This window comes from Sciurus carolinensis, chromosome 10 (assembly GCF_902686445.1).
Source record: "Sciurus carolinensis chromosome 10, mSciCar1.2, whole genome shotgun sequence".
NCBI lineage: Eukaryota > Metazoa > Chordata > Mammalia > Rodentia > Sciuridae > Sciurus > Sciurus carolinensis.
In genome coordinates, this window is record NC_062222.1 from 3,156,436 (window position 1) to 3,179,882 (window position 23,447).

Below are 23,447 nucleotides of genomic sequence, written 5' to 3' on the forward strand. Positions count from 1 at the left end.
TTCTTTTTTTTTTTGGATTTGGGTTCTGATAATTCACACCAGGGTCTGCACACTGGCCATAGAACTGCTGCCTCTTGCCGTTTTTTCTTTGACTTCGTTTATTCTAGGGATTGAACATAGGGGCACTTTACCACTTAACTACATGTCCAGCTCTTTTAATTTTTATTTTGAGACAAGTCTCACTAAATTGCCTAGGCTGGCATTGAACTTGGGATCCTCTTGCCTCAGCCTCCCTGGCAGCTGAGGTCATAGGTCATAGCTGTGGCCACTGTGCCTGATGAAAACATCTATGGCAGATCTCTTACTTGCATAAATACATAATTTCTAAACTCACATCTTTGGGTGACCTAATTTTGTAATTGCAAAAGTGTACTTTAGTTTTTCATTCTTAAGTCATCTTCAGTACTTAAAATACTTTTAAATTTATTTCAGCAGTTTTTAACTTTCTTTGAATTTGTGGAAAAGTTTTGGCATCAAAACAGTTTGTGATTCTCAATTGCAATTAAATTTTCTCTGTAATTAATTGAAAACATACATTATGGGAAAAATACCACTGAACTGTGTAATGCTCTAAAATAAAATTTTATTTTTGTAATCATAAACACATACAGATAACTTTAAAAAATAATAGCATATATAAAGTATTATTTATTCATATTTTTAGACAATACTTGGTATTAGTATGTCTCCAAGCCTTGTAGACTATGATAACTCACAAACTGGAAACCATTCTTGAAGTTATTAGTGAGTAACAATTTTAAAAGTAAAATTTATGCTTTTCCTAGGATACTGTTTTGAATACATTCAAGCTTAGAAATGTATGTGTGTGTATGTATCCATGCATACACTTAGAATATGAATATATATATATGCATATAGACTCTACTTTTTATCAAATTCTGACCTTAACCATTGAAATGGAAAAGGTTTTTATATTATTCACCTAAAATGTTTCTATTGACCATGTGGTATCAGCAAGTATAAATTTGCAATTTTAATAGCTATCCCTTTCTTGTATAACTGATTATATTACAACTGTTCTCAAATGGAAAATAAACATATGTGGCATATATTAAAACAAATTAGAGCTTGATGCCTATGAAACTAGTTATTTCCAGGGATATTAAGTGAAAATATTTAACTAGACTTTGGATTTGGCAATTTGTCTTTGCATTCTTGTTTTCAGTTCTTGTTCCTAGGGAACTGGTACTTAGAGGTCATTCAAAAAGATTTGTTAAAACCAATAATAAAATAATTGTGAACAAACTTCCTTTAACTAGCCTCAGACTTGTTATTTAAGCTTCAAGTGTGACAGTATTTTATCTTTATTTATTCACTTATTTATTTATTTATTTCTGGAACCACATAAATTTTAAAGATTTAAGAAAATCACTACTAACATAAGGGTGAAAAATTCATTTGTGTGACAGAAAAACTGGAGGTAAAAGTTTTTCAAATGTAGCAATAAAGAACATACTTCAGTGGCAACTTTATTTTCATACTAGAGAATTAAAATATTCAATAAGTTTTACAGTATTGAGTCAATAAAGCAACATCTGGATTGATACATTAGTATTTTGCTTAAGAATCTCTATGAAGGAATGAATAATTATTATAAACTGTTATTTTTTATTTCTAATCAAAACTTACATTGCATTTTATGTACTACAGAAAATTACATTACCTGTAGGCCGTAAGTAAGATCAATTTGGAAAATTTTATTTTGTGAATGACTACTATTTTTCTGAACCATTTATAAACCATTTATAAATTTTATAAGCCTGTTATTTAAGAACAGTTTCCTGATTTCAGACTAAGATTCATTGCTTTTCAGCCATAGTGGAGGAATAGGTTTTGGAGATAAAATAAATAGTTTTAAACATTTTTGCCTGAGGGGGGCGGAATCTAATAGAGATGGGGCCAGAGTTATAGAACTTTAGAATCTCCTTTTTCTGAGACATACAAAGCATAAATTAAGATAATTTGTTCTGTTTATTGCCATCAAGATGTGTATGATTTGTATATCAAATTAATAGCCCTACTCTGTAGGACTAGTGTTGACTATTCTCCAGAGCACTGTGTAAATCAGAGATGGACTATTGGGGTACTCAGAGGCCCCAGGGATAGGCCAGTGTGGACTGGAGGCCCTTCCTGGAGCAAGGCTTTCACCCTTTGGTGTACTACAGCCCATGAAGACTAGCACTTTTGTTAACTCTTTCCAGAAAAAATACTGAATTATGTTTCCTTTCTTTCCTTTAATTACTGTTCTGCAAACAGCTTGTTTACAGATCATCTGTCATTTAGTTGAGTAAAGTGATGGTTTGAAAATTCAAAGGTTTATACAGGAGGGTGACTCAATGAAGACAGGAAATCTGTCTTCTATTAGCCACCATTCTACTCTTATTTTCCAAATGGACTTTGTCAGTGTTTGCTATACATGGTTTATTGGATTTTGTTATAAAAATTCTGGTTTTCCCCTACTTACAGTCAGATACCACAAGAGAAAATAATGCCAGTGGTCTTTAAATGGAGACTCCAGAGTGAGGGATGAGGCTAATGTATTGAGTCAGTGCTTTACACCAGTCTGTGCCAGGCCCTCCACAGAGGGTAAGTTGGTGGCAGCTCATCTATCTTGCAATAATAGAGGCATTATAAATCTCTAAATTGAAAAATGCTAAAAGAAATATGACATAGTCTTCAGACCATTCTTGTGGTCCTTGATATAGGAAAATGGTGTGTGCTTGATGCGCTCTCAGGGTTCATCTCCAGACTGCTGCAGATCCAAGAGAAGTTCTGACAAGTACTTCCCATAGGTGATTTAGCTGTCTTCTTTGTTTTTGTTGTTTTTCTCATAAAAATAATCAGTAGCATAAATGGGTCTTAAATCACTTGAAGCTGGATTTGAATTCTAGTTTGGCATTTAAGTTAGTGTTTTGAAGCCACAGAATGGATAAAAAGACTGATAGGAAAGAACTTGGGTATACTTGAAGGTGGGCAGAAGAGGAGTCCATCAGGGGTGCTAAGGAGAGGTTAAGAAAGGAGAAAATCCAGAGACTCCCTAATGAGTACTTCAGGAAGGATGTAGAGGAAAAGCAAAATAGGAACCATGTTCATGAGACCCGGTCACAAGTAGATGATTAATCCCAGGCACATGAGTGGGTTAATGATAAGGAGGTCAACAGTGGAGTGGCCACAAGTGGCAGCAGCGTGACAGGTCCTCCAGTGTGCATGGGGGGCAAAGAGAGTGGCATTCTGGAGGTGCACAGGCAAAGGAAAGACGATGGCTGTGATGTGGAAAAGACTGACCATTTCCAGAAGGGAAGTTTAGAACGTAGATGGAAGAGTTCAGAGATTCAGAAGAAACAGCGCACCAAGCTAGTGTTTGTTGATGTCAAGAAATTAAGAGATTTATAATTTAATGTCTTTCATTTACTCTGACAGAGGAGATTAGATCTACTGCTGAGAATGGAAAGGGAAATTAGTAAGGTTGGGGATTTGAGGAGAATGGAGGACTGTCCCGGGAATAGGAAGAATGCCAGCAGGGTTCAGGGTCTGAGATCAGGAGAAGGTTGGTGAGCTTTTTATGTAGTGCCATAAATTGTAGTTTTACAAAATGAAGACAATGATTAGGACAGAGTTTTGCCATGTTTAGCAAATTGAACTGAACTGGATGATTAAGCAATGATTCTCAAACTTTTTTAATTAAAAATAATTTTAGCCAGCATGCTACAATATCAGGTGTCCAGAACTTGTTCATTTTATAACTGAAAGCTTATACCTTTGGATCAAAATCTTATTTTCCCCATTCCCAGCCTGGGAACTATCCTTCTACACTATTTCTACAGGTTTGACTCTTCTAGATTCCATGTATAATTAAGATCAAGTAGCTTTTTAGCTTTCTGAATCTGGCTTATTTCACTTTGCATGATGTCCTCAAGGTTCATCCATGTTGCCATCAAAGGCAGAATTGCCTTCTTTTTAAGACCGAATAATATTCTTGTGTGTATATGTATGTTTCATCTTTATCCATTTCTTAGTGGACACTTAGGTTGTTTCCATTTCTGAGCTGTGTTGAATAATTCTTCTCTTACTGATTTCTTTTCCTTTGGCTCTGTGCCCAGAAGTGAAATTGCTGAATCATATATTAGTTCTATTTTTAATTTTTTTGAGGAGCTTTCATAGTGTTTTCCATAGTGACTATACAAGTTTACATTCCCATCAGCAGTATAATCTTGCCAACATTTGTGTTTTTTTGATATTTTAATTTGTTTTCATTTGTTTTTTGTTCTGGGAATGAAGCCCAAATGTACCACTGAATTACTTCTCCAGTCCTTCTTTTTTATTATATAGGGTCTTTCTTAATTGAAAAGACTGACTTCAAACTTGTCATCCTCCTGCCTCAGCCTCCCAGGTATCTGGCATAACAGCTGTGTACCAGTGACTTTTGGATAATAACCATCCTAGTAGGTGTGAATTGGTATCTCCTTGTAGTTCTGATTTGCATTTCCCTGATGATGACTGATGTTGAACCCATTCGTAAGTCTCCTTTGGAAAAATGTCTATTTGGGTCCTTTGTCCATTTTTTTATTCATTTATTTAATTATTTATTTATTCATTTATTTATTGCTATTAGGTGTGAGTTCTTATATATTTTGGTTATTAACCACTTATTGGTTATATGCTTTACAAATACTTTCTCCCTTTCTCAAGCCTTAATATGTTTACAACTCTACTTGTGGGTCTGATAAAGAGTTTGAGATTTTGTGATTCTAATACATTTCTGAAAAAGGGGCTGGGATTGTGGCTCAGTGGTAGAGCACCTGCCTAACATGTGTGAGACACTGGGTTCGATTCTCAGCACTGCATATAAACAAACAAATAAACAAAGGTCCATCAGCAACTAAAAAATAAATAAATAAATATTTTTTTTAAAAAAGGCTGATGATCAGAGTATTTTGTATTTTAACAAGGTTCCCAGATAACTGGCATCCTCACTAAGGTTTAAGGTATACCTAGCTGTTCAGGTACAGTGGCACATACTTGTAATCCCAGTGACTCAGAAGCAGAGGTAGGAGGAACACTGGTTCAAGAACGGCCGGTCCCCACAACTTAGACACTGTCTCAAAATAAAAAGTAAACAGGGCTTGGAATGTAGATGATCAGTGGCAAATAGCCCTTGGGTTATGCTGCAATTGTCCCCTGTCCCCGCCCAAAAAAGGAACATCTCGCTGCAGGACAGCTGAAGCTCCCAGTGTCACTTAAGAGAAGGATGGATGGGGCAAAGTGGAGGGCACTAATCAATGGTAGTTCCAGAGACTGAAGGCTGGTGTTTGAGAAACAAAATATTTTTAATGACTCTTGCCGTCAAAATGCTTGTTATAAACATGTTAAATTGCACATGCAGATATCAGGCCAATTGCAAATTACTGAGTAGAATCTTGACAGTGGAATATTATAAAAATCATGACTATCTTGTATGGAACTTGTAATAATCATGATCTTATTTTATTTATCCTTTATAGCACTATCAGTTGGTAAAATTAAATAATTTATACTAATGTAAAATGTAGAAGTATAATTTCCAGATTCAAAATCCTCCCATATCATTTTGCAAATAAATTTTTAAAACAATGATTTAAAATTCAAAGTTATAAATTCCTCTCTCACAAATAAATGCCTTTAGTTAATTTTAGTTTTAACTAGATTATTCATTCCTTTGGTGATTGCCTACACTTTGTGTTGGATTGTACTTATGTCCACATATTATTCAGTTACATACTGTTTTTCATTGATAGGTAGGGGAGGTTCAGCCCTTCATTTTCCCTGAAAATTTCCAATATATATTCTACAAAATAAACCTGCTGTATATGCATGTACATTTGTGCATAAAGATTTGCTTATAGAAAAAACCTGAAAAGATGAATATTCTAAAATGTTGAAAATGTTTATTAGTAGAAATAATCATATATTTTTTCTGCAATTTTTTTTGCAGAGTTCATTCTTCTGAAATTTTTAAATGAGTACGTATGACAATTACTTTTTTAAATAGTCATCAGTTTATAAATAGTTTTTATATATATATATATATACACACACACACAAATATATCCATATTCATATACAAACCTTCCCTAAAATTTTGATAATGTTGTAAAGTAAGTCTCCTGAGCCAAATCCATCAATCACTAGAGCCTTAACTAGACACGTGTACTTTGGCTGAGTTCCATGAGGAGTCAGCACAAACTTAGCCTTCACTGGACAGTGAAGTTCTCATCTAAATTCCAGTAGATAACCTGTTTTATATAGGCGTACCATTTTTCAGAGAGCACTTAGCTGACTCCAGTTCATAACCGTGCCTACCAGTGATGAGGCCCTTTGGTCTTCTTATGGGAAAGGTAAAGTACCTTAGTATCTGTAGCAGTGTCTGTCACCCCCACAGGGGAAGTTGTGCAGCACGATGATTTTGTGATAGTAGTAAACCACAGTTTATTTGTGTTTGATTTTTTTTTTAGAATTATAATTAATTCTATAGTTCTTATATATGTTACACTGAAAGAGCTAGAAAGACAGTTAAGAAAAATATTAATCTCTGTCATAGTAATTGTATGAATATTCAGGTTTTGAGAATGTTTCATTATTCAATCTGGTGTCTTCTTTTTGGCACCTAAATCAAGCCACACATAAAGGGTAGTATTGGTTTTAATAATTAATATGTTGGATCAAAGTGCTTTAAAAATAAAAATTTTTATTATTTCTTCATTGTACTTGTCAAGTAAGTGCATTTTATAAGATTTTCTCAGGAATTGAACCAAGTTCTGTTTGCATCCCTTTTAAATGACTAACTCACTCCTTTCTTACTAGTGAGGTCAGGTCAGTTTTCTCATTAATTTGCCAGGTCATACTATGAATTTAGAAATGGCAGTTACTCTTTCTACAAATGAAAAGACTAAGGGATAGTGCATGCTAAAGACTTTTCCATTAGGCAGATAATAAATTGAAGGATAATGTAGCCTGATGAGATTGACAGTTTCTCTAGTTGCTCTAGGAACTGCTATAATAATTTGTTTTTATTATGCTGAGCATAGACATGAAGGAAATTTTGGAAAAGCACATCTACATAATTTTTTAGCTCTATATAGCTGCTTGCTTCTTTTGCCTTTTCATATTCTTTCTAATACATACTTTTGTCTTACCCATCAAAGTTCAGTTAATGTAAGGATCAACTGCATCACTGACCTGTCAGTTTTTCGACATGTCCTGACTGACAGAGCAGTGGAAACTGTGCTTGCCTTCGCATTTGTTCTGGGAGGCTCCGAGCCCATGTGATAGTTGTACATACTGTGTCCTGCACTGGGTGCCAGATGCTAGAGGGGAAGCTAGTGAATAGCTTGCTCCCCAGAGAGACCCGAGCTTTCCTCAAGAAGGGAAGATCTTAACTTGGTGCTCTTTTAACCGCACAGTAATTATGGAGCTCCATAATGATATAGGTGTGTTTTCTATTCTTTCTGTAACTGGTCTTAAGTGTTAAATATGATTAAAAGCAGAAACAGTTCCCCCAATGAGGAGAGAAAGCATACCTGTTTTTACAGTCAAATTTTGAAATAAAATTCCACTAGGATGAAAATAAGTCCATATAGTACCTGTCATGTGAGATTTTCAGACTGCTGGGGACTTGAACACTATTTCTTGATTATTTGATGAAATTGATCATATCCATTTATTAATAGTTCTTAAGTCCTTGTATTCTGCTTCTTTATAATTTTTAAAAATCTGTCAGTTTTGGTTTCTTGCATCAATAGAGGGACATGTGGAAAAGTTAAGCTAGCTTCGACATTGCACTGAAAGCAGATTGTTTTTTTAATACCACCAAATGGGGGCCCCACTTTTTTTTTTTGAGACCACCAATGAAAGTAGATATTTTCCAACTCTGAATATTTTCCCCTTCTTTCATTCTCTTGTAGAACATACTGTATAGAGGATTCACTTAACATGAATGTGCATCACTTTACATTGCAGTTTCTCTTTTTGTTTTTCCCTAAATTGGAAGCTTCTAAAAAACTGAGATTCACTCTTATTGTGGTGTTGTGTGCCTTTATTAATTTTTATCATTCATGATTCATTATTATTCTGACTTTCTTGCCTTTCGTGCAACTGGGGATGTGATTTAATCTAACCACGCTGACAGAGCTCACGTGTAAGTGCCAGCACTTTTGCTCAGTTGCCTAGTTCTCTATGAAAAATGGAAGCAGGGGTAAGTCAGGAAAGCAGAACATACTGAGTTAAGGAAAAGATGGACTGCAGTTTCTTCATTTAATCTTGTAAATGATATAAGGAACACTTCCAGTAAAACTCCCTTGTTTATATGACAAGATCTTCCTTGTTATAAAGAGGAATCTAAAGTTTAAAAAGTTAAAGTTAATATTTAGTAGGATCTGGATTAATCAGTTGTTTGAGTCTTAAGCCAATGACTTTTAACATTTTCCAGACAATCATATCAAGGTAAGAAAGCCATAGCATTTCTTGTGTTCACTGTGTACACAATGCATGTTACCTCATGTAACCTTCCCAACAATGTTCTGGCAAGTGTTGTCTCATTTTATCAACGAGGGAGTTGATTTTCAGTGAGGTATGCCCCTTTGGGGCAAATACTGGTTTAAAGAAAAACAAATCTACTTGAGAAGTAAATTCTAATAACTCAATTGGACTATTGAACTTTTAAAATTCAATAATAATTTAATTTTAACATTTTATTTGAATTTTTTTGTTTTTTTTGAAGGTTGCTTATGGATTACTCTTTTGATATTTTTCTTTTTAGTTATACATGACAGTAGAGTACATTTTGACTTATTTATATAAACATGAGTATATTTTATTCTAATTAGGATCCCAGTCTTATGATTATACATGATGTCTTTCCTATTCCTATCCTCTTCCATGGATTACTCTTAATGATTTATGGTAATATTTCAGAGAAGTTTAGAAAGGTCATAGTCTAGAAATGCCCATCATAATTATATATGCAATACAGTTTTAATATCTAAAATCCTTTTACTTGTGATTTTAAAAAAAGTCAATAGAAAAAATTTGATGCCCTTTTAATTTTTATTGTTTTTTTAAAAAAGTATTCATATTAAATTAGAAAATAGCCAGGATGTTTTGTTTAAAAAAAATCATAATTACTAAGAATATAGCTTTATGTATTTCATAATAAACTTAATTGTTCCAGCAGCTTTCAGAAACCCTAATGTTTGAGTATGACCTTCTATAGAGACTCCCATGGTCCTTCATAGCCCAGGTCCTGAAACAAACAGACAGGCTTTGCACTGTCAAAGTCAAAATATAAACTTAAAATTTGACACGTACGATGGAGTGTGAGCTTGCTTAAACTGTGGTTGCCTCCTGCTGGTTTGTGAACTTTAAGAACACCATTGCTGATTATATAAGCACTAAAGAGCATAGCAGGAAATTATTCCAGAGCAAATCAGTGCTTTGCCAAAAAAGAGAAATGAAAAGGGAGAGTATTTACTCAGTTTTAGAACCAGGAAATATTATATCTGAAGGAGCAGTTGGAGATGACCTGTCTTATCCTGCCTTTCCACCAGGATCTGGAAATAGCTTTCTCATGCAGAAGAAAATCCAGTGAGTTCTTGTAAACATGGGAGACTACAATTCATCGCTATAATTCAATTATTTTTAAACTCTATTTCAAAAAAAATTTTAATTTGTGAAATAAACTTCAGAGAGACCTTGTTTAGTAAATGAGATTATAAAAAGTTTTGTTACAGTAACATTCCTCAGTTCTTTGAAATCTTGGTTGTACATCAGAGAAGATGACAACTGCAAACCCTTCTTCATTGTGACTCCTAAGAAGAGGGCAGTAGAAGCTGCTGTGGGGCCTGCCCAGAGCTACCTGCTCCCTAGCTTCTGAGCTTTCTTCCGCAGAGCCCGCATTTGGTGCCTCAGAAGTCATTAAAAAGAGTTCAGAGAAGAGACATCCCACTCACCTCAATAGGTTCTCTCGCCAATTCTGTTCTGTCCACTTAAAGTTCTAGAATTTATTTGCTTGAACTATCATTCCTATGTGTACCATGCACATCCCACATGTGAAGTTGCCTGTTAAGAAATAAAGAAATTAACTGACTTCTGCAAGATTGATCATACTTCACTTAACTGTTAAGAGTCAAGAAAAAGGAGGAATGAAATTGTAATACAAAAAATTCAACTTTAAAGGAATAAGACCGGGTTCATCATAAGGTGTTATACATCTTGTAGTTTCCAGCTGAAAGGAAGGAAAATGGTTGAGAGTGAGGAAGAGAGTCTGGAATGGAAGGAGTATAGGGGGGTGTTAGGTCTGTGCTCACCAAAGATTCACTGAAGGTCCTCTGAGTGAGGTGACGGGTTCAGCACATGTCCACACTCACTGCATCCATCCTGTGATCTTGAAGAGTAAGAATATTTGGACCATGGTTTAAGTAATCCCCTGGTTATCAAGCAAGCACAATCAGATGACAAGGAGTCTGGAAGTCAGTGCTCTTTTGCTAATATGGAACTCTTTCCCCAGTTTAGCAGAGTCTTTTCATGTTATCAAACAGTTTAATTTTGAGTTCTGTAACTCTGCTTATTTTTCCTTATTATCTATTCATTAATATCTATACAGTTCCCTGAAAAACAAGAGTCAGGAAGTACACCTCCTCTGGGCTCTGGCAACCTCTTGCCCTTTTTGTTACCCCAGCTGCTGTTAACATTGACATGACAGTTCCTGGGGTTTTAATTAGGACTGATGAGATATTTAGTTATTATTTCTTTTACCTCTTCTTTTTCTTTCTTCCCATGCCCTGCCCATTTACTCATTTTTAAACTGTACATTTTTTGAATTCTTTACTTTCTGTTACTGTCTGTATCTCACTGCTTCCTTCTGGATACCCTTCCCTTCTTGCTAGGGGACTTGCTTTGAGAGCCCTTGCAGGACTAGTATCAACTACCTGGGAGATTAATGAAATCTCCCAAGTTTCTCTGATATTTATTATTTTTCCATCAGACATCAGCTGTCTCCTTGTTTTAGTGGGCAACTTGGCCAAGTCTAGCTCCTTTTCAGCGACATGCCCCTCACAGTTTAGCTACCAGCACCCACTTTCCCTTAAAAACTCATGGGGCTGATGTATTCTATGTGGCTGCTATATTTCTTCATTCAAAATTTACTTTAAACTCAGTTAAATTAATTTGAAAATTATTCTAGTAAAAACTTTTTTATTTTTAAAGACTTTATATTTTAGAGCAGTTTTAGGTTCATAGCTTACTGATAGGAAGACACAGAGCTTTCCAGTGCATCACCAGCCCCACATAAGCAAACCTCCCTGCTATTAGTGTCCCCCCCCCCCCCCCCCGCGCCCAGAGTAATCCATCTCTCAGAGCTGATGAACCTGCACAATGTGTCATCGCCGCCTGAAGCCCGGCAGTGATTATCTTACGTTAGATCCTAAGATGATGATAACTTATGGAAGGGTTTGCTCTTGCTCTTATACGTCTGTGGGCTTGGATAAGTGAATAACAAAGCGTATCCACCATTATAATATTATTGAAAATGCCTTCGCTGCCCTAAAAGCCTCAGTGGTACGCCCATGCATCCTCCTTCCTCTGGGTGGACCCTGGTCCTTCTGTTGTTTCGAGTACTTTTTACCATGTCCACAATGCCACGTAGTTGAAATCATATAGTGCTCTGCCTTTTCACATTGGCTTCTTTGAAGCAGTAGCACTGCATTCAGGTGCACCACAGTTCGTGAGTCTGCTCATCAGGGAAGGATGTCTTGTTGCGTCCAAACTCTGGTTGTGATGGATTTTAAAAAACACCAGCTGAGCCCCTTCCACCCAAAGAGACACCTCGAGTTGCAGCAGAATAGAGTAAGGTGAACCCGTGGTACCCATGGAGCGTGGGTTCACAGCCAGCCTCAGCAACCAGGTGAGGCCCTCAGCACCTCAGTGAGACCCTGTCTCAAAATAAAAAATAATTTAAAAAAGTGCGGGGGTATTTAGCTCAATAGTAAAGCACTCCCCAGGACCAGAAAGGAAAAAGAAAAGATGAGCTGTAAGGAATGCGGGGAAGGGCAGGAAGCACGAGGCACAGGAGCAGGTTACCATTCATCTGCTAGAACCTCAGAAATGTTTTCCATTAATTAGAAGCTTAAGAATTTTCTGGAATTAAGAAAGCTACAACTGTTAAGATTAGTGTGTTCAGAGAGAGGTAAAGGGTATAAATAATAAGAAAAGCTATGTTTAGACTTATTGTATTCAAATATTAGAACATTAAAACCAAAGGAAAACTCTGAAAGCTTTCAGGTGGGAAAAATAGGTAACTTAAGGAGGAACGTGAATCAGACTGAGGGATAACACCATGGGATGCTACAGGAAAGATCTTAAAAATGGTGATGAAAAATAACTCTGAACCTAAAATGTTATTCAACAAAGGTATAATTCAAATATAATGGAGAAGTAGGGATATTTTCTGGCATACAAGATCTTAGAATGTGCACTGCTAATGTTTATTAAATACTATGTGTCACAAGCTATCCTAAATCGTTTACATTTGATTGTTTAATCTTCACTGTAGTGATCACATGTGTGTCTTACTATCAAAGTAATATTCCAGATTTTCCTCCTGCTAATTTTTTTTTTTGAGGTAGATGGAGTGGTACTGAGGATTGAACCCAGGTCTCTTTACCACTGAACCACCCCTCAACCCTTTTTGTTTTTTATTTAGAGACGGGGTCTTGCTAAGTTGCCTATGGCCTCACTGAGTTGCTGAGGCTGGCCTTGAACTTGAAATCCTCCTGCTTCAGCCTCACGAGTCACTGGGACTTCATAGTATGGCAGCCAGGATAGTGTTTCAAGCCCTGAAAAACAAAAGTTGCAGATCTCTGAATACCCTGTTGTGAAGTTATACCTGTTGCGAAGTTTCACCTTGCCCAAATTTTTGTGAAGTGTTTAGACAGAACATTTCGTGAGGCTAGACTAGATTGCGTCAAAGGAGAAACCAACTCAAGTCTAAATTTTATACCCATTTTTAACCTAACATGGGTAGTATGATAGCTTCTTATGTTGTTATTATTATATTTTATAAGTGCTATCCATACACTCCCAATAACATGAGCCTATGTCAAATATATCTTGCCTATGACAGCAAGATACACAGCTTTTTAAAGGAATAACTGATAGTGGGATAAGATTTTGGTCCTGGGGAGATGGAAGGAGGAAAGGAGAGAGGAGATTAAATGTGCTTGTTTGTAGTTTTGATTATGCATGACTGTTTCTTCAGTCTCAGCATTGAAATAAATCACGCAAAGAGAGGTAGAGAAAAAATTGAGATATTGTATCCTAATAGTTCCAAGAAGGTAAAAGTTTATGTTTTAAAGTCAGAGAACAAGGTCTTATTACTTACAAAATAATTTAATGTATTTATTTTTTATTTACATGTTTCTGTTAAGTTTTATTATAGAAGTACCTGCTTTTTTAAAAAATCAGATCAAATAAGACTGAAAAGAAAATAGTCTCTTACTTTCCTCTCATTCTCAGTTCATGTTCTCCAAGATAAACCACTTTTTGCTATTTTTGGGTTTCTCACATTGACCTTTGTATTTCTGAATTGTGTTGATAGTCTTATTTTTTTGAAAAAAGAGCCAGATAAAATATCTAGATTTCTTAAACACAAAATCTGAAATGAAATATTCAGCAAATTGCCTTAACGGCAGATTAGACTCTGCCGAAGAGAGATCAGCAGACATTTAGATCTTTTAGCAAAGGAACCTCTTCACACTGAAGCACAGAAAACAGGCGAACAACAGGAGAAGTGGGACGCCGTGTACACGAAATACAAACAAGCAAAAAAATCCATAGCTTCAGTGACCTGTGGGACAGTAACAGAGGTGACAGAACAGAGATGAAGTGGGATTTGTGGTGTGTGGTGGGAAGATCAGAGAATGTATCTAACAACATAACCACCCAGGTTTGCAGATTTGGTTAAAAAATATATATATATCAACAGATAACAGCTGCAAGAATAAGCAAGTACAGAGAAAGTCAACAAAAGAAACGTTATAAAACCACACCAGGACACATTTTAACCAAACTGCTGAAACAGGTAAGAGGAAAGTTTTCAAAAGCCAAAAATTAGAAGAAAAAAAAGTGTTGGATTCAAGGGAACAAAGGTGAAGTCCCCATTAACTTCTTGGCAGGAATAGCAGAGACAGCACTGCTGCTTTGAAGTAGGGAAAGCGAAACTGTCGGTACAGAGCTCTTTCCCAGCAAAAACGCCCTTCACTCCTGAAAGGACAGTGAAGACCTTCAGGCGGACTAGAGAGAATGCGGTACAGGCCCACTGAAACCACAGAAAGAGAAATGGTCAAGTTTTTGAAGGAAAATGATACCAGATGGAAGCTTGCAAGGAACAGACAATGTTAGATATTATAAATATCTAAACATAAAAAGCTTTTTTCCCACTTTCTGATTTCTTTAAAGATAATTTCTAGATTAAAGGCAAAATTGAAAATTATAAATGATAAAGTTCTGTATTATTATCAAAGTGAAATTAAATATATAAATGGAAGAGAAAGGAGAATGGAGAGGTTCTCTCACCAGGCACCTGTGCAGCACACAGTGACAGAGTGCCACATGGCGAGGTCAGTGGCCAGCAGTGGCAGGTGGCGCCTCTGGCTCCCAGGACAGGCGCTGCCCTTCACAGGCCACCACACCAGGTGCTGATTGTTCATATTGAGATTTTGCAAGTAGAAGTCCTCTCAATTTAAGGGTTAAAAATTGAAAATAAGAATAGTTGGCAAGCAGTGAATATCTAATAGCTTTCCCAGTTACTATCTATGTGACCAAACCACTTAGTTTCTTGGAACCTTAATTTCCAATCACAGCAACAGCATGAGGTTATAGGACTGACCAGAGGAAAATGTATAAAGCCCAAAAAACAAAACAAACAAACTAAAAAACACACAGGGCATGTGCTTGAAATAAATTTGCTATCATTTAAGGTCAAAACAGATTACTTAAGAAACCTCAGTAAAGGTGACCAAAAAGTGCAACAAGTGCTTTTGACTAACAGGGAATCTGAATCTCTTGCTAGCATTTTTTCTCTCCAGTTTCATGCCCTGTCTGTCCTTCCCACTTAATGACCCTGAATCCCCACCACTTTGGTAATACTAGGGATGGAACCAGGATCTTGAGTGCAGGTTATGCACTCCACCACAGAGCCCCAACCCCACCCTTCCCATTGTGTTTTGAGACAGGATCTCGCTGAGTGGGGGAGGCCAACCTCAAACTGGACACCCTCCTGCTCAGCCTCCCAGGTAGCTGGGGTCACAGGTAGTGTGCACTGTTCCCAGCTGCTTTTATGTTTATCTTAAACCACAGATTTTGTTGTAAAAAGAAATTCTTTTGGGTACTAAAAAGAAATAATCATTTTCATTCTTCTCAAAGGAAGTGAAAAATACTTTAATGCCCAGAAATTTACCACTGTGTTACCAGTGTCCCAGCCTTGGCATGTGTATGTTAAACTCATTCATGTAGCTTCAAAGGACTAACACCCAGGATGTGGGCAGGTTTTAAATTAGAACTCAGCCCATGACTGGGTTTAGTTAGCAAGTTTATCTGCTATTTATAGTTCCTCCAACTATGCTTCATTTCTGTTTTGAACAGGAAAACGGAACAGAATCTTAAAGATAGAAGGACAGTTTTAACAAGGGTAGACCACCGAGGCAACAATATTACAAGATGGTTCATGTGTCCATACTGGTTGCATAATCCATAAGATGCCTGTCCCTTAATTGGTGGCCTTCCCACTAAAGGAAGAGTTGTTGACAGATGACAGGGGTTTTGACTTTTGAACCCTCAGTTATACAGTAGCTTACTTTTTGTTTGTATTTTTCAGAATTGATACAAAGAATCAAAGCACCATCCAAATTTTGAATGAATACGTTACTGTCAAAAGGTGAAGAATCTGGGTTGGGGTTGTGGCTCAGTGGTAGAGCATTTGCCTGGCATGTGTGAGGCCCTGGGTTCCATCTTCAGCGCTACATATAAATAAATAAATAAAAATAAAGGCCATTGACAACTAAAACGATATTTTTTTTAAAAAAGGTGAACTGTTACGAGAGGATTGGTTGGTTTTGTTGTTGTTGTTTGTTTTTTGTCCTGAAGATTGAACCGAGGGGTGCTCTACCACTGAGCTGAACTCCATCCCATTTTATTCTAACAAGGTCTCACAAAGTTGCTTAGGGCCTTGCTAAGTTTCTCAGACTGGACTTGAAATTGTGGTTTTCCTGTCTTCAGTCTCCTGAGTCACTGGAATTACTGGGATTACCTTACCTGGCAAGAGAGGGTTTGTTTTTGTTTTTGTGTTTTAAAGATGAAGGGCAGGTAAATTGTTAAAAAGGAAGAACAGAGAAATTAGTATGAGCCTTCTTCTAATTCTCATTCCTGATTTATATATCAGAGTCTCACTTAATGACTTCTTAATTAGTTAACATAAAACAACTCTGACTATATTTACTTCAGCTTTAAGCATCACAAAATATGTGGTCTTTCCTAAAAACACAGTTTTTTATATCATTAAGTAAAAGTAAATATTTCCTCCTTTATGAAAGATCAAAGCCATTCATCTTAAATAGTGAAACTTGTTGAAAGGTTCCTCCCCATCGTACAGTCACAGAAACTGCATTTTGAAAAGGACCTTTGAGCTGTCTTAGTCCGTAGCAGTGGGTGTGGCTGATCAGCACACAGCCTCCTCCGCCCCACATACACACACACCCCACCGTAGGATTGCCCGGTGGATCTGGAAGCTTTCACACACACACACACACACACACACACACACACACACCCCTCATCTTCTCACACCTTCCCCTCACTGTGCTGTCACCAGGGTAGTGGGCATCTGTCATGCTGGAACTGAGTAATGTCTGTGGTGTGCCAGAGCATAGACTACATCAAAGTCACTGACTTTTGACTCCTCATTTTACATGTGACCATCCCAGCTCTGAGAAGATATATTGACTTGTCCAAAATCACTTTGGAGAGAGAAAAATATTAAACCTGCATCTCAGATCAAGTTGTTCTCTATTTCATTGAGACATTTTAAAGTTTGGGGATTTTCCTGGAATCAGCGTGACCATGTATTTACAATGGAAGTTTGATCTGAGAAATTTCAGAGGAAAGCTATACATGTGGTAGGGGGAGGATACATAGTTTGGGTCCTAATGCAGTTGTATATAAACTCAGTATAAAAATCTTGGTTTCCTGAGGGATCTATTAATTTACTTATAGGCATAACAATGATGGAGATAAATAAAATGTTTTTTTCAGTTTATCATCTCTCTGCAAGTTCCCATTGTTGTAATACCTATTATGTAGTAGCTTCCCAAAGAAGTTTGTGTCAAGAAATAGAGTACACAGGTGGTATATAAACATGCTTGTTGTTGCGTCATGTCAGTGGAAGAAAATACAGAAGGAACATTTGAGCACAATAAGTCTTTCCAAAAGAGAGCTTTACTTGCTGCGACCTGTCTGCAGCAGTCAGAGGAAGGAAGTCAGCAAGAATGGGACAGCATGCCAGACGGCAGGTGCCAGAATGTCTCATCACCTCAGCTCAAGAGGAAGCGAGCTCTGTAACTTAAAACAAGGTTCAGATTCAGCTGCTAGAATTACAAGGGTGTCCAAGATTTCAGAGTCCACTTACCTATCAATAAAGGTGAGCTTAAACTAAATATTATAGTGAGTTTTGAGACAAGTGCTCAAAGAGACCTTAGAAGTCATGTCCACCCCTTATATTTTCAGATGAAGTTAACGTGGATCAAAGAACACTCTTAATTCCTAGTCCAGCGTTCTGTCCAGTTAGGAAGAAAAAATATTCCAACCTGTTACTTTCAAAGTCCAGGTAAATCATGCCCCACTGGAAGTGTGGATCTCTGTTATTTAATGGTAGCTACTAGGTGGTTCTGAGGAACTAGTTCTGAAGGTATAAGGATAACTTTTAAGTTTTCTTTTATAAAAGTTTGATAAGTTTTTAATCTGATAGTTTGATAGTTTTGGAAGCTGCCAGATATGTTATTCTTAAAGTCATAATTCTCTCCCAATTAGAGTGTTGTTAAAGCAGCACAATTCTGTGGGGGAGTATTTTGAATACCTTGGAGCCAGGTCAGATGGACATCATGGATGTCACAGTCAAGATCGCTGTTGTGAAGTGTACCATCACTTCATAGGAACCTAAGAACAAAAGTGCAGCTGATCAAACTGTAATATACACTGATTGCAGGACTTTGATGTCTTCAGTGTCAGAAGATGGAGAAATCTGCTCCTTAGGATCACTGAAATGTGGAAGGTACTTGGTTAGTAGGATAAAGGCCTTTCTGAAAGAGAAGAAGCAGAGTTGAGTCAGGAACATGCAGGAGCTGGAGCAGGTTCCTTCAGGTAGCCAGGAGAGGCAGCTGAAGGGCTGGGAGGTGCTGAGAGAGAGGACAGTGCCTGGACCAAACCAGCTGTCTCAGACTTCAGTCTCCTGATTCTGTTTAATAGTGAACAGGGTAATGTATCAGAAATTAAGTAAGCAATTTAAGTAGAAGCACAAGTTTCAATACCTCAGACTCTCCTAGAACTTAGAAGAGACATGAAATGATTGAATGTCAGTCTCAAGCATTTGAACCTTCCTATTTTAGGCAACAGTGAGCTTCCAGAATTGGATTACCAAAGTATGCAATGTTTTTAGAAGATGAAGCTAACAAATGTGTGAATAATTATAATGTGCCAAAAATCTTGTTTCTTTCCCCCCCCCATCAAGTACTCTGTCTGGGGGAACAATAGTGGTGACTTTCTCCCCACCCTTTCTTCCTTTTCTTTTTCCCTCTCTTCTCCTTTCTGTCCTTTCCCTTTCTGGCCTTCTTTTCTTTCTCTACTTCTTTTAGAAAATCCAAGTTTTAGACTTGATAGTGAAGAAACCAGTAGTTGTTTACATGAGTAAACTGTTAGGAAGTAACAAGACTCTGAGATTTTTACCCACCCTAACCTGAAGACTCAGTGCTAAATTAGGTTACGTCCTTTAAAAAAAAAAAAAATGATTCACTTGGGTGGAGTGCAGGCCTGCCCAGAGCATCAGTTTTACTGCAGGCAAAATACAGACACACCTCTTCCTGAATCCCTGCGGCCAGCTTCTTGCTTATCATCACCATCAGCTCCTTCCGAACTGCTAATCACCTGCTGCTACTAACACCTAGCCAGGCTTCCTGAGCCAGGCTGGCCCAGGCTGGTCTTGGACAGCCTTGTGCAGTACCTGTTTGGTGTTTCTTCTTCCACTTCCATCAAATCTCCTTGAACGAGAAACTGCCTTCCTGTTGTCTGCTTGCTAAATTCCTGTTCATCTTCTAAAAATCAGATTTTCTGAACATTTCCAACAGACATTTGGGCTTCTCTGCATAAAACAATTACCTCTCCTTTTTGTTTCATACTTCAGTTGTCTCATTGCATGTCCCCGAGGGCTTGGATTATAGCTCTTCAGATTCATATCCCAAATGCTTAGTGCAGTGCTTGGTCTATAACAGATGACCATTAAATACTTACGAGTGACTAATTAGATGATGGGGATTTACTTCATGATCTAGAAGGAGAGACTGCTTCCAGCAGGGGTGATTAGGTAATCATTGTGCTCTGTCCTGGGGAAGGGGTATTTTAGGGAACTCAGCATTCCACATGGCAGTGATGCCCAGGCAAGGGCTGCAGACTTGAGAGCAAGACCTGCATTGGGAGAGTGGTACTCGACCTAATATCCATGGCTCAGATTTTATGACCTCAGTGGCTGAAGCTGGCAGGTAGGTTCAGAATTAGGTGGGCAGCTGAGAGAGAATTTCCCAGTTGACAAGATAACTATCATGAGATTTTATGAAGATCAATCAGTGCTCAAACTGAATTAGTTGAGGCAGAAACTGTTGCTAGGGATGAAGGTTACCCGTTGTTCCTCAGGAGGGGATGTAAGATAAGAAGCTATGTAAAGACAAAGGACATACAGGAGTGACAGTGTGATGTGTGAAGTCTCTCACACCTGGATGCTGGTCGATTTACATGCTGTCACCATATTTTAAGAGAATTCTAGCAAGCATAGTAAATAGAGAGGAAAGTGGTCAGGTTTTGAGTAGGAGGGAGAGAGAGGGTCTACAGCTGTAAATCCCTGACTGTTAGGAAGGAACAAGACTGAAGGAAGGGTGGATAGGCAGTGACAGTCATGGGGAGGGCTGTCCCCTGGTAGAGACAGCATCCTCCTGCTGCGGCTTCATGGAGGCAGGAAGAGACATTACACACCCACCTGTCCAGAAGAGTGTGAGCAGATGAGCAAGGGTGGGGAAACAGTGCCACACAGGAAGAATGGAGGTGTTTTGAGAGTTTAATTGATGATAAAGCAGACTCTTGTCTTCAAATGCTTGCAACATCTGCCTCGTGGAAGTGAGACTTTTAAGTAGATTCAGTTCACTCCACACATCCATTTGTACATTAGAAGCAACTTTTCTCTTAAACATGCAGCATTTACTGTCAGTTTCAGCAGGCCACTGTCAGTAGTCTAGAAAGTACACATTGGAAGGAAATGTTGATGGTGACAAATGTTTTCAAAAAACCAAATTATTAATGTATATTAATTACTATCCCCAGGTAAATAAACAAAAGAAGAAGTGGGCTGAGGGGTAGCTCAGTGATGAGCATAGGAAGGCCTTGGGTTCAGTTCCTAGCAATACCAAGAAAGAAAGAAAGAAGGATTAATGGACCCAGTAATGGCTTGGAACTTACTGTGTTATTTCATAAATACTTCAGAATTTATGGTTCTCATAAAACAGGAAGTACACACATATCAGAAAGTGTAAATGCTCATGTATAAATTATAAAATCTCTTTTAAAATGAGTAGCAAATTTTACTTATAAGGACTTATCCTGGCTTGGCATAAAGAACATTTGGTTGACAGTCGGTCATGCCTGAATCTAAAGCCAGTTCTGCCACTTCCTAGCTATTTCAACTTTTGGTGTATTATTCAGCTTCTCTGGGTCATGGCTTAATCAAGTATAAAAAAGGGATATAAACTCTCTACAGATTAATAATAATATTTGCATATTACATAGAATAAACCCTAGTTCATATTTGATATTTAAAATTGGCAGCTATTAAAGGTTTTCATAAGCCTGCTATGTAGATACAAAATGGTAAAGTGGAAAGAACATGGACTTTGGAGTCAGACTGTGCTGGCTTTGAGACGTAGTTCAGTCACTTAATTAGCTGTACATCCGTAATAACCTGTTTAACCAATTTGAACCCTGGTTCTTTTATCTTTAAATGAGAACGATACCTGACCACTCCACAGGTTCAGATATTAAATTTAGTTCATGCTTATTAGTGCTGTGATTAGCAGAGTCTGGTATATTGTAAAAGCTCAGTGTTTCTTTCATTTAATTTCTCCAAGTGTATGAAGAGACCGTACCCCACTCGTGGCCTGTTAACATGGGTGTTACGGACTTCGGTGGACTGAAGGTCCTGGCTGGGCTCCACAGTCCCTTAGAGAGGGAGAGCTGCCCTTTGCCAGTACAGACCCCTGAGGCATGAACCTGACAGACTGTCTGCTATTACGCAGCCCTCAAAAGGACACTTGTAAGTTTTAGTAAATGAAGACAGGACAGAGGGTCAAATGTCTTTAACACAAAAGTAAAGAGTGCAGATCAGTGATGTTCAGGCACACTTACTGTAATTACTCCTGACTAAACTTTACTTAGTACAGATAAAGCTCTGCATCTTGGAGGGAGCAGTTATCAGAGATAAGACTCAAAATCTGTTACTTGAACACCTAGTTTTCTCCTTTGTGTCAGAGTACCGCAGTGTCTCTATATTGATGTTCTGGTCAGCCTTGCTTCCTGATCACTAACTACTCCACTCTCTGCACATTTACCATGCTCTTCTTTGACCTCTTATAAAAATTGTGAGTCACTTTTCAGGAGTCACCTCAAGATCTGCCTCCTCTGACCTTAGCGATCTTTTCAGCCAGTGATTTTCCCTAGCGTGTTCTCTCAGAACCCCACTTCTCTAACTTTGACCCTCACTTCGTATTTTGAGCTCTTCTGTATTTATTTCATGTGTGTAACTTATTTCCCCAATAGAAATCTAAACACTTCAAAGAGAGAAAACTGTATTGTTGGATTTCTGTGTCGCCTGCTGGCTTAGCAAAAAATGTATTAACTTAATTGTAAAAATATGCAATTAAGATTTATTAAAATGCATTTAATTTGGGGTTTTTACTGACGACTCTGTGCCATCACTTCATTACTTTATTCAGTTAATTTGCCTTTCAGAATTTCCTGAGCACTTCTGCTTTAATAATTATCAAAACTTTGAGGTGTCGTATGCCATAAAATAGACTAAGCGTTCTGATTCTTAGTTCAGTTTTCATTCTGTTAGACATGAATACTGAAACAACAAATGCCACTTATTAGTGATTCTGGTTTTAGATAGACTGACTGACCCACTGACGGACAGTAGGGTGGCTGGGAGCTCCCTTCTCTTCCCGACTCAACCCTTCCCCAGTGCTCCAAACACTCCTCGCTGAGATGCCTAACAAGTTTCCTGTAGCACAATATTTATGTTTTAATAAACACATCTAGGACCCTGAAAAACCTCATGACTTAATATAATTTCTTAAAGTGGAGTTTCTAACACTTTGAAGTTTAATAAGGAGAAATGTTAGTTTATCTGTTTTTGCATAATTTTTTATGTTTGTAAAGCAAGAGCATACCTTTCCTTCTGGACAAATTAGTCCTCATTTCCCCTTTTTATGAATCTTCCTTATAAACACATAATATTCATAGAGAATTATTAATTTAATACTTCAAATGGGGCGTAGTTATACATGGACTATTTCATATCTATTAGAACCTAAGTCATTTAAGATATAATAGGGACTGGGGTTCTGGTTTAGTGGTAGAGTGCTTGCCTAGCATGAGTGAGGCACTGGGTTTGATTCTCAGCACCACATATAAATAAATGAATAAATAAAATAAAGGTCCATTGCCACCTAAAAATTTTTTAAAAGATATAATAGGCATTATATCATTTTGTAAGTCATTTTCTCCCAAGTTTGCTGAAGGAAAAACCAAAGATTCCTTTTTTATGTACTAAAAGATGTAAATATTATTAATTTATGTCTGCTAGTTCTCCATGGAAAAGGAAAATTGGGTATGACCCAGAACAGGATCTATTTTTGTATGAGTCGAGGAAGCTGCATAGTTCAGAGTAAACTGTCGTGCCCAGTGGGAGTAACAGAACTGAGAGAGGGACCCCTAGGAGGGTGTGTGGGGTGGGCAAGGCCGGAAGAGAGGGCTCACAGCCGCTGTCCTCTGATTGGAGTGGTGGGTCTTAAAGGGGAGGGTTGTTGAGT

General features: G+C 37.5%; 1 protein-coding gene across 3 annotated transcripts in view; it reads left to right on the forward strand.

Annotated features, from left to right (window-relative positions):
* Positions 1-23,447, forward strand: part of Spata5 (spermatogenesis associated 5) — a 264,268-nt gene that overhangs the window by 125,324 nt on the left and 115,497 nt on the right. The window contains exon 15 of one of the 3 annotated variants that reach the window (XM_047566459.1): positions 14,036-14,131. The exons of the other annotated variants lie outside the window; for them this stretch is intronic. Coding sequence (XP_047422415.1) covers positions 14,036-14,131 — 96 coding nt within the window. The remainder of the gene's footprint in view (positions 1-14,035; positions 14,132-23,447) is intronic. 3 annotated transcript variants of the gene reach the window in all.